This window comes from Citrus clementina, unplaced genomic scaffold (assembly GCF_000493195.1).
Source record: "Citrus clementina cultivar Clemenules unplaced genomic scaffold, Citrus_clementina_v1.0 scaffold_9, whole genome shotgun sequence".
In the NCBI taxonomy this organism is placed as follows: Eukaryota; Viridiplantae; Streptophyta; class Magnoliopsida; order Sapindales; family Rutaceae; genus Citrus; species Citrus x clementina.
Window position 1 is genome coordinate 3928344 of NW_006261964.1, and position 12434 is coordinate 3940777.

Consider the following 12434-nt stretch of genomic DNA (forward strand, 5'->3'; position numbering starts at 1 on the left):
GTCCATTTTCATAAAGGTGTAAATGACTTTCACAACAATGTGAAGTAATTTAGTCACTTACACCAGTGTGAACTGCACGTGTGCACGAAGAAAGACTAGTGAGGACATCCTCACTTTAACTACCAAGAAAAAATAAAAAAAATCACAAATTTGCATACACTAACATACCAAAAAAAAAACAATTTTTTATGTATTGTAATTGCAGTTGTTGTGTTTTAGTAACATCTTTACTTTAAAAAGAACACGAACTGGCAAACAATATGTTATTAGGCCTCACAGCTGTATTGCCTTGATAGTTATCAAACTAGCTCTTGTTAGATGTCGTGTGAGGATTTCTAAGTTCTAACCTAAACATGAAGCTTTATCATCCAAATTCTAAACTAAAGTCTTCTTTTAGGTTTCTGTTGGGATAAGTAACCCTCACATACGTATAAAATATTCTTTGAATCTTGACCATCTTCTCTTCTTCTTTAGTTTAATTTATCGGTAATGTTGATGCAACTTTTGTTTTAAGGTTTTCTCAGGACTGTTGGTAATTTGAACACAGTTTCCGACCTCCACATCTAAAATATCATGGGAGAAGTTGTGAGGATCTTGGAAAATTTCTTATGAGCCCCGGGAGAGAGAGAACCAAAAAAAGAGTGAACTTTGATCGACATCTACAAAATCATTTTAAGTTTCTGTTGGTGAAAGTAACCATCATATAAATATATTCCTGATATTTATCTTCTTATCCTCCTGTTTGAGTGCATTATGGGTTTATGGTGACGCAACTTTGATTTGATCTCAAGATAATGTTCGGTAATTATCAACAATAAAACAAATGAAAAGCTGTCATGTCCTGATTCTCCACTTTCATCAATTAATGGAGCTTGCTTTTGAATCATCTTAAAAATTAGGATCTCATGACCGAACGACATGTAAATGACATAATTGCCACGAATTTTGGACACATCCTAATTTAATTACTAAAACAAACGGGGGATAAATTAACATTTCTCAAAGGAAAGGAATCCTGACAGCTTTAGCGTCCAAATTCCCAATGCCCAGAAAGAGAACGACCCACGAGCACTCGGAATTCATATGAGAACCTACCCTCCATTGAGTCTAGATTCCATGTCTCCTTTTCTGTTTCTTTTTTCAATCTGATAAGGAGCTTTTGTAATTGGAAGTTCCTTGTAGGATTATAAATATATATGGACACGTATCGGGATAAGGTCAGGTCACGTCAGGTGTGCACGAATACGATGAAGCAGTGGAGGTGATACCACTACTGGCCAATCCAAATTAAAGTCCAGAAACAAATGGAAACCACGTGGCAAAGAAAATATATCATGATAGCGAGTTAACCGCTACCTGACCAGAAGATAAAAGATTGTTTTCGCTGCCCGTTATTCTGCCCATTGGACTTTTATTCTCTAACTTGGGAATGTACAGCATCTATTTTCTGAAGCCATCATCCCATCACCATTCCAATCTTTTACGCTATTTTCTGTGTTACTGAGATTTCAACAGTTGTGTCTCAATTTAATTCTCAGTTATTCTGTAACAAATAACATATTAGTTGAGACTTAATTATTGAGATATTCGCTTTAAGGAAACCTGGGCCTAATACTTGGGTGCTACTTTGGGCAGACAAGTATAAGTGGAAGGAGACTACTCGGGCTTCACTTTTCCTTTTCGTCCGACTAGAATACCACTTACATTGTGCAATGATAAGCAGCTGCTTCGATTCTACTTTCACAGGTATTGTTATTTGGTTTCAACACTGTAATCTCATATTTACATTAGTTAGCATGGTATGTGCCAATCTCATACCTATTTTAGCAAGATTTGTACGCATTAACCCATATGCATTATTATTAAACGGCTCGGTAACTGTCAAGACAAATTTAGAGCACATCTGATCATTTTCACCGAGTAGAGGTTAAATTATAAACCTTTATCCCTTAGCCATGTACACTACTGAATCATGTTTAAAGCACCCTGCAGGCAAATAATTCAACACCTCCAGGTCGTTGGCTTCATCTAAAGCATGCAAATCAGTATATCAGGGACCACGTACAGGGCTAAAACAGAAACAACCCGTAGCCTGGTCTTCAGGTATCATCCCTCCTCCCTTGCTTGTATCAATCGCTTCTAACATCTTCACCACCTCACCCATTTCTGGACGTTTTTCTGCATTTGCATCCCAACATTTTCGCATGATATTTGCCAAAGAACTCGGACAACATCTGGGGATCTCCGGGCGTAAATTCTGCCAATAAATCCATACAGAATGACGCTCTCAACATTAATTTCAAAACTTATTGACTACATGTAAACATGCAATAATTACAGTAGTTTATAATAGGAGAAAAAACATGAAATTTTTCTCGCCTAACTTTCTCTTTTCTGTTGGTTTAAGCTGTTTAAAATTTCATAGATGTTAAAAGGAAAAAGTATGGTCTCCACTTAAATCCTGAAAGACGAACACTTCATGGATTAGTTGATCTTTTCAACTAACTATCTCTTTTCTCAAGTTGATATTGCAAACCTTATACAACGGAAGCAGACAAAACTTGCAGTGTAAAAATAAATCATCTATCAAAGAACTAACCTGCCTAACAACAGCAGATGACACATCAGCAAAGCTAAGATCTGGGTAAGGCATATCGCAGCAATAAATTTCCCATAAGCATATGCCAAAACTGTAGACATCGCACCTTCTATTATAAGGCTTTCCCTGGAGAACCTGCACAGGGTATCTTGGTGTAAGGCCCATCACTGGGAACACATGCATGGTATATCAGCAGGCGTCTAACTAGAGACACACATGAAAACAGAAAAAAATTGTTCATTTAAAATGATTTATGAATGCGTTCTTCAGTTTCTATGTGATAGGTTTGTACAAACATAATCCTACAGATAATAGTATCACTTCTTCAAAGAAAGTCTAACATATAATAGTACCACACTATATAACATTAGAAACTGGATCCTCACTCAAGTTTCAAAATGCTCTCCCCTTTCTGGACTCACTCAAAACACCAATTAACATTATTTCTACTCACTCCTTATGAATGATGAAAACTTCCTTTTTGTATTTTGACTATTCTCGCTACGCAAATACAAAACAAGTTTAAAATAGGCATGAATACCTCTGGAGCCATGTATCCTAGGGTACCAGTTTCACCAGTCATGTCTCTTGGGTTCTGAGCTTCAACACGGGCAACACCAAAGTCAGCAATTTTGAGAGTTCTTTGTGAATCCAGTAACATGTTTTCTGTTTTGACATCACGATGTACTATTTTCTTTGAATGCAAGTAACTAAGACTGAAAAGCAAAGCAAAAAAACCAACAATAAGAAATATGTATAGACACATACATAGAGATTTCAAGCCAAGAATGTCAAGAAACCAGAACTCACCCTCTAGAAAGGTCCAAAGCAAGTTGTATCACAATCTTGAAAGCCAGTTTCTTCCGCCTATTCCTTATCAAATACTGTTTCAGGTTCCCACCGGGAAGATACTCCACAACAACGCAACATGCCCTAGCAGGAACAGCAGCATTTCCATCAACTGAAGCGGTTTTTGAAGGAATCTTAAGGTTTGAGGTTCCCACAGAAGCTCCAACAAACTGTAATCAAAATTGAAATGGATACAATTATATCACAATATTTAAAAAATTCAATAGAGCTTTTAATTTTACTACATTAATTAATGTAGATATATAATCATACCATGTCAAAGAGGCAGGTGCCACTATGTCAAAGAGGCAGGTGCCAAAAACAAGGTGCCAAAAACAAGTGGTGACTACATTCCTAATATTTCACTGGTTAATACAAAATAGAATCCCTTAAAAGTCTTTGTCCAAGTTTTTACATTTAAATGTTTGTACCCATCATGGTGATCAGTAGAACAAATAACAAGGTAAGAATGAGTTGTACTTTCGTAACATTCGGATGGTCGAGCTTTTGCCATACAGCAACCTCTTGCTGAAATGATGACCGCAGAGCAGCAGTTTCAGCAGTTGTGGCCATACCATCCTCTCCCCAATCCAATAGCTTCACTAAAATATTTAACCAAGCAGCATGGTCAATTTTATAAATCAACAAGACTTAAGAATGAAGGAGGGTAAGTTTGACTAATTTGATCAAAGCTGCAAGGCAATATTATATAACTGGGATATATTAACCTCAACCAACAGCAGAGACCAAGCAGAAAAATAAATAGTAATTTAACAAAAGCCAATACAGTTTTAAGCAACAGAGTATTCAAAATCTGACTGATCCCTTAAATTGAAACACAACCAACAGACAAAATTACATATCAAAAATTAAATAAAACTATCACATATGCAACCACTTGAAAGTATAGATAAGCTCCACTAAACATATTAGCCTGAAAATGACAATACTAATCATTAGGAGAAAGGAACTGATGATAATACCTGCAACTTCTTGATTATCATAAGTACCACGATAAACGGAACCATAGGTTCCCTGAGCTATCAAATTCCTCATATCCAATTTAGATAAATCAATCTCCCACTCTTCTTTAGGCCTCTGGCTTTCATTTCTGGACCAAACCCAGCTCAAGTGCTTCTCCAGCTGCATATCCAAACTTTTTAGATCAATTTTATCCGCTCTAAAAAGCATGTCTTTGCTACTCAAACTTCCTGTCCCCTTCACTTTTGAATTTACACTTCCCTCTTCATTATCAGATTTCCTTAGTGAGTCAACAACTCCAAGGTCATCTTTTGTGGTCAAATCCATATTTCAATAATCCAAACAAAGGTAAACCACACCTTAAATAGCAAAGAGTAACTTATATTCAACACAAAAAAAGATCTTGAAAAGTAGCAAAACCCAGAAAAAATTATCTTTTTGATATCTTAAATAAACATGACCAATTCTTTCATCATCATCACCGCCATCATCAAGAACATCAATTAACTAATCTAAATCAAACCCATCAAAGACAAACACATATTAGCACAATTTAGCAACTTCTTAACCATAAATATTCACCAACAAAGTCCGATAATCATGATAATAATAAATTAAAAAAAAAATCAAACAGAACCCGGTTTCACCAACCACAATTGCTGTTCTAATAAGCTCCTACACTGACATTATAACAAAAGAATAAAAAATAAAACTAATTTAAAAAAGGTGACCAATAAGTAAACCGAAAACCCACTTCCCCACAGATGTTGACCGGTAAAATTGACCTCTCTAGTTCAACATCATAATTTTTTCAATCACCCACCATCCTTTTTTTTAAGAATTTCTATTTACTTTTCATTAAAACAAAAGTAAACCGTAAGAAAACGACCTTTTTCCCACTATTATCTCTGAACAAAGCTAATGACTCAGATTTCCAAACACCACAAAATAAAACTAAAAAAATCAAAAAAATTTAAACAAAAAATAAAACAAGACCCAGAAGCACGCAGGCAAAACAGCAAAAACCCAAAAGAAAGACGAAAAAGTTGACTCCCGAAAATAAGAAATGGCGGAGAAGAATTCAGAGATTAAACACAACAAAGCAGAGTCGGTGGTGGGTTTTAGAATTTTTGAGTCAAAATCAAAGCTTTCTCATGACATCATCATATTCATAAACCAGCACCACCAGCACCGCCTTTACCGCACGACAACGACCAGAAAAAAAAGGGCTAAAAAAAATTAAGCTTTTGCGGCGGAATGGGTTAAATGGATAGAGATAAGAGATGGGTTTTGTTTTGTCTTGTGAAATTGGATAGAATTCTAAAAAGAATGGGAATTGGGAATTGGGAACTGAAACCAACCAACCAGAAAGGGGACGTACGTTTTTTGAAAGGGAAAGAGAAATAGAAGGAGAAAAGCGCGGGGGTTACCTAATTTAAGGCTTTTGAGAGCAAGGCTCTTTCAATTTCTATAATTAAAAATAATATTAATAATAAGAATAAATAAATAAATAATTTTAGTCCAGACCAAACGTATCTCACCAAAACTTGTCTTCTTCTAAATATATATATATATATATATATATATATCTTATAATGATGACAATTTATCATTGTTAATTAATTATTATTATTTGATGTGTTAGCCTGTTTTTACTTCGGAGATGTTTCATGGGTTCAGCTATGTTGTAACAGTTTTATGACCATAAATTTAGTTTAGGTAGGGCAAAATTAAGTGAAAGAAATAAGTTCAGTAATTCTAAAAGATTCTTAATTTTAGCATTGAAATTTAATTTCGAAGGACACATTGCTTGTTTTTTTAATACTATATTGGTTAAGCAAATATTCTAAATTACTTGGGATGTTTACCCTATCTCAACATAGGATGGCTTTACCATTGATAATCCATTTCCCTTCTTAATTAAGTGAGAAGTGTTTTTGAGTTTTCCTGCATATTAGTGCTACTTTTTTTCTTTTTTTTTTAATTGGGTAATTGGAATAATTTCTCGGCATAATATTCACCCATATATTATCTATATTCTGTTTTTCAAAAAAAAAAAAAAAAGGTAAAACTCTGCGAATTTAATGATTGTTAAGAAAAATAAGGTGAAGCTTAATGTTGGCATCTTTTCGGTGACAAAAAGACACCATATATATACTTGCAAGGCTGTTAATGAATGGCTTTGTAGTGGTATTGCATTTGTTTATTCTGGCCTAATAAATGTTTATTGAAAGGGATTGAAATTTACTTAATTAACTATCGTTGCCACCAAAGCCATTTCTACAAAGATAATTCCGAGGTTTTAATTCTTATTGAGCCTCCTGATCGTACTTGCGCATAAAGAAACTGCTTTTGGTATCATTGTATTATCTTACTTTAAATTAAAAATTCCCAAGCACAAACAAAGTGCACGCATGGCATGGCCCTGTTCACTCGGTATCTAGCTAGATCAAAGATAATATAGTTTCAGGAAATGTTATCGTCATCTGCTGTCGAATTTGTGCTAGTTTAAGATTCATTGAGTGACGCGTAACATATTGAATGGAAACGTGTCTAAAATTTTTCAGTATGAACAAATGAACATTAAAAATTTTTGGTTTGGATCTTTTGTCCCATGCATGATGCACCTAGCAAAGTATAAACTGGTCCTAATCTTTCTACTTCTTCAACTTTTCTTCGTCATCTTCGTAGTTCATCTATATGCCTAGTTATGTATTTACTTGGATCTTGCCGAAATTTAGGAATTTAGAACATATTTATGTGTGTTGTACGACCCGTGTTGAGCTTGTAAAATAATTATGTCAGGCATGTACTACATACAATAGCACATGGTTAAGATCAATGGGTGAATCAGAATCCTTAATCGGGCTACTGTATTATCAGTAATAACTGATAAGGGTTAAATGATATTTTAAATATTAAATGTATAGTAGATATAAGAGTCTCGAGGTTCGTAGGGCAGAGCTCCTCAAGCCTCTACGTAGTTCCATCACTATTCACTGGCTATAATTTAATTATTTTTTTTATCTAATTATTATCAATGGTCATATTACTATGACACGAGCAACGTTAATTTATTTAAACAATCTGTTTTCAAAGAATCGAGAATGTCGTCTTTATTAGTTCGTCCATGAAAAGATAGTTTTTGAGACTCTCTAAGAAGAAGTTGGCGATGGCAACAATGCAAAGAAGAGCCGGCAAAAATAATACAAAAACCCGGAGTCAGTTATAATAATATAATGGGTAAAAGCTCGTTTAGTCCCTATATTTTAAAGTTAGTATCCGTTTAGTCCCTATATTTTTAAAAATACCTCAAATCATCCCTACCATTAAATTATTGACACTTTTGCCATTATCTTTTGTTCCTTTTAACTTATTTTTATAATATTGCTCTATTATAATAATTTTTTAGACATTATTAAAAAGAAAAAAATAACCCTATTATAATAACTTTTTTAGAAATTATTAAAAAAAAAAATAAATTACCAGTTTAACACCAAAAAATAAAATAAAATAAATATATATATATTAATTTTTGTGGAACACACTCTTGAGTTAAAATATTAATTTTTCTAAAAAAATTGATAATGTAATTTTTTATGATATTAATTTTTTAGACATACGTGAGCTTCCACAAAAATTAATATATACCTTTTTTGTTTTTATTTTATTTTTGAGTTTAATTTGATAATTTAATTTTTTATTAATATCCAAAAAAGAAACATTATTGTAAAAATATAATATTGTAAAAGCAAGTTAAAAATAATAAAAAATAATGGCATAAGTGTCAATATTTAGTAGCAGGGATGTTTTGAGGTGTTTTTAAAAATACAGGGACTAAGTGAACACTAACCTCATAATATAGGGACTAAACAAGCTTTTACCCTAATATAATATAAACTACAAAGGCACGAATCAAAGCGGACAAATCATTAGGATTGACAGTGCAATTAAACAAGGCTCTCGTTAAGTGGGTCGTTAAATATTTGCTTTTGGTTAGTGCTTTGCTGTATACGTATATATTTCACTTAACTTGCTCCCTCTGGAATTTTTGCCGAATTTTTGTTACAAGATTAACAGACAAATTAAATATATAAATATATATATATATATATATATATATATATATATATATATATATATATATATATGGGCTTCGTTATGTCAAAGTCCCCATTAATGTAACCTAGTATATAATTTCATCAATGATATCGCAAAAATTCAACATTCAATGCCTAAAGTCATGCCGCAATTTGGAGGTTGGGAGATGCATGCATGCATGCACGGGCAGACTCAAAGGTGGGCAAAATCCAAAATGTTCTTTTTTAGGCTCTATTGCCCCAAATTTTGAATTCGGGTAGACACTTAAACAGAATTACTTAAAACTCATTAAGGACTCATGAATTTTCATATAGTGAATACTTTTATGCATGTATTTTTTGACCAAACGCATTTTTCTTTTCAATTGTATCTAATTTAAAATGAAAAATGTTAAGTAGAGAGAAAGCTGAGAGAATAATGAGAGAAATTTTAAAGAAAATGACGGAAAGAGAGTATGGGTGGATAAAGAGAAAGTTAATTTCTCTTAAGTTTCTCTCTATTTAGCATCACGCATTTAAAATTACGAAGACATTAGTAAAAAAAAATTCTTAATTAGGTGGCGTCGTAGATTAGTAGTCACCTCACCTGAGGATGGAATACCTAAAAATGTACATTCCACCACACATTAATTTTATCATTATGCATCGTTAAATGTAATAATGTGTTGGGGTGTGAATGAAGTGGAATGTAATAATGAGTTAGGTGCGTTGAAATGATGATGACGGATGGCATGATGCGAGGATTTCTCAAGGACAAGGCGTGGTGTTGGCGTTAGCATACGAAATGATTTGATGTAGAAGCAGCGCGTGTCCCCGTGGGAGCACATGCAAGCACAATATAAGAGAGAGAGTGATTTTATCTCAAAAGCATGGCAACGTCGAAAGCATAAGATGACTCCTCAAAGGCATGGCAAGCACGATAAAGAGAAAAAAGAAAGGTAAGGCGCATGGCGACGTCGAGGAGTCAAGGTAACAAAATCAGGACGGTCAAGTCAGAACAGATTTGTCTGTCACGTCCCAAAGTATGCATCATGGCCAAAAAGGACCGACAAATTTCAGAGAGGCACAACACTAACTCTTTGATCTCATATTTTGATTGTAAAAAGTCAGTGCTTCAAGTCTTCATGTGCCCTTATTTTCATTATCTTTTTTTTTTTTTGATTATCTTTAATATCTTTAATATCAAAAGAACTCGAAAGGCATAGTCTACTTGGAAAAGTGGCTCATGAGGAACCAATGATTATCCATTCTTATGGCTTCCTTTTGAGGGTTTTGTTATTTCTTTTATTATTTTAATTTTTTTAAAAAATGGGTTTTTGACACCTTCTTTGAAGGACTGACTCCTTTGGGTCCCCAACCTTTTAAGTGTACCCTAAAAGTAAGTTGTTTGTTGTTACACGTTTGAAATCAAAACCCATTGTCCAAAGTCCAATATCCTCCAAGGGCCCATTTTATCTGTTATGGCCCGTCCATATAGACTCAGGAGGATTCAATTTCGGTGTAATCGTCCTATCTTCTTTTCTCTGTGTCGTCATCATTATTATTCTTTTTTAGTTTCATTTCTTTGTATTATCAACATCAAAAGATCCATCAAATCAGAAATTTGTCCGGTCAAGACACTACTTGAATAGTTCTGTCATGAACGAGACTCAATTTGCCTTCAAATATTTGACATTTGAAAGGTAATCTTTCTACAAATATACACGTTATAGAACTTGAAACATTTCTCATTTGAATATATAATAAAATGTACTATAATAATACAAAAATTTCCTCCTTTTTTGTTTTAATTAGCACCCTTTAATTTCCATATTTTATTTTGAATCCCTAAGTTTATAACCACTTTCTTTCATAATAAGACACTGACGATGCCTTTACTAATCGGTAATCGGAATGGACTGAAATCAGAATTGAGTATGAGAATTATAATAAATTATTTACTTTAACTGTAGAAATGAGAATCGGAATGAACTGTGTCACTATTCTTGATTCTTGGCATTATTTATTATAATAATTGTGATTGTTTTTATTCAAAATAATTATTGTTAATAATATCAATAATATAACATTATAATATTTTAATTAAAGAGAAAAGTAGAATAATGAAATTTAGGTGAGAATAAAATAAGAACTTCAAGGAATGAAAACCTCCCCATGGGAATCAAGTTTATATTTCTTAAATCTTAAAAACATATGGGCCTCACGTGTTTTATTTTCATTCACACTTCTATTTCAATAAATAAACACTATCAATTATTTCCATTCTAAATTATGATTTCCTAATTTGAAAAGTAAAAGCACAATAAATCAATTAAATTATTTGGTACCCTTGCGAGTTTCACAATATTTTAACTTAAAACACATGTATGAATGTCAGCAAATGATTTAACAAAGTCAATTAGAAAATAAGAATATATCGTCTTCAAGCTGGGAAGGAGAATGGACGGCCCTCCATCCTTTCTTTAATGGTAGGCATTGCCATACAATGTTGACTTTAAGCTCGCCTATTGACCAAGTGGAATCTTAAGTCAACAAGCGCGCATTGGAATACGGTAAAAATAATTTTGACTTGTCTCATTCTGGATAAGCTGCAGCTCCCAAAAATAAAAATGTCCCATCACATTGTGATCGTGTTTTTAAGCTCCGAATAAATGGCCAGATGTGAATGTCAGTTGCGAAACTTCATTATACTAACCTTACGTGAAGAAAAACGAAACATCCCTCTTAACAAGCATATCACAGTTCATAGAATCCCTGAACCCAGAAAAAAAAACTGCCATACGCATATTCCATAAACTGCTACTGCAATGTGAGCTCGTTGCTCCTCATCATTACCTTCGTTTGGATCACTTTCTGGCTTTTTTTGCTTATCTGCGAGCTGCAGAAGCATCCATGTTACTAATAAAAAAAAAATTAATAATCACCAAGCAGTCCACAAATTAAGGTAAGGTTAATCTATTAATCTGCTAATGTCCTACTACTTATTATAATTATTCTGACATTCACAAAAGTTGTTGAAGACTTTTTATTAATGTGCGGTGCTGCGTGGCACGTGAGGAACAAACCAAGTACGCATGGAGTCGACATTATGATTTTCGCATGGAATTTCACACTCAGAGAATGTGCATGGCCTAGCTGTACTCGATTGGAAAAGAGCAAACTAAATTTAATTCTGTCATTATTATTATTTGGTCGCCTACTATAACCTTACATATACAAACATGGAAAGTTCCTCTGTATAGGACCGAAAGTTAGCCATCAACAAAAAATAGTATATCTTTGTGCCGCTTATATTACACAGTTCATGGTTTTCTTTTAATTTTTTTTTTATAATTAGGTATTTACAATTAATTCAAATATATAGTATTTTATAAAATATTGATGTCCGCATCTAGAAATTAGGGATGACAATAGGGCAGATATGGGTTGGATCTACTCTGCTCCAGATCCAGATCCATAATAAAAATCAAGATCCGTATCTGCTCCAGATCCGTCATGAATCCATATTTTTCGCTCCGTATCCAGATCCAAAAAAGAAATAAATATCTACATTTGCTCCAAATCCGAAAAAAAAAATTAAAATTCAAATATACTCTAGATCTGTCGTGAATTCTAAAACTCAGCAACAAAAAAGTAATAAATTTTTAGAATGAAAATTGAAGGTTAAAATGTTTTGATAACAAATAAATTATATAATTTATCTCAAAATATAATAAATATTGTAGTTTATACTTTTACACCAAAACAACAAATAAGAAAGATAATAAAATATTCTTCGAAAGTAATTGCAGGAGTAAGATCAATCTAATATTCTATTGTCTCCTTCATCATTCTAATATCCACACACACCCATCCTCATTCTTACAACATTAGATAATGACATATAAATTAAATATGATTTATAT

The 12434-nt window shown here is 33.1% G+C and overlaps 1 protein-coding gene across 1 annotated transcript; it reads right to left on the reverse strand.

The window, feature by feature from the left end:
• Positions 1–1836: 1836 nt before the first annotated feature.
• LOC18032420 (serine/threonine-protein kinase STY13) lies at positions 1837–5848 on the reverse strand. The gene is made up of 6 exons (XM_006419938.2): positions 4432–5848; positions 3929–4050; positions 3410–3618; positions 3141–3315; positions 2600–2734; positions 1837–2257 (listed from the first exon to the last, which is right to left on the reverse strand). The coding sequence occupies exons 1-6, from the start codon at positions 4754–4756 to the stop codon at positions 2051–2053; spliced, it is 1173 nt and encodes a 390-aa protein (XP_006420001.1). The 5' UTR covers positions 4757–5848; the 3' UTR covers positions 1837–2050.
• Between the last annotated feature and the right edge of the window lie 6586 nt (positions 5849–12434).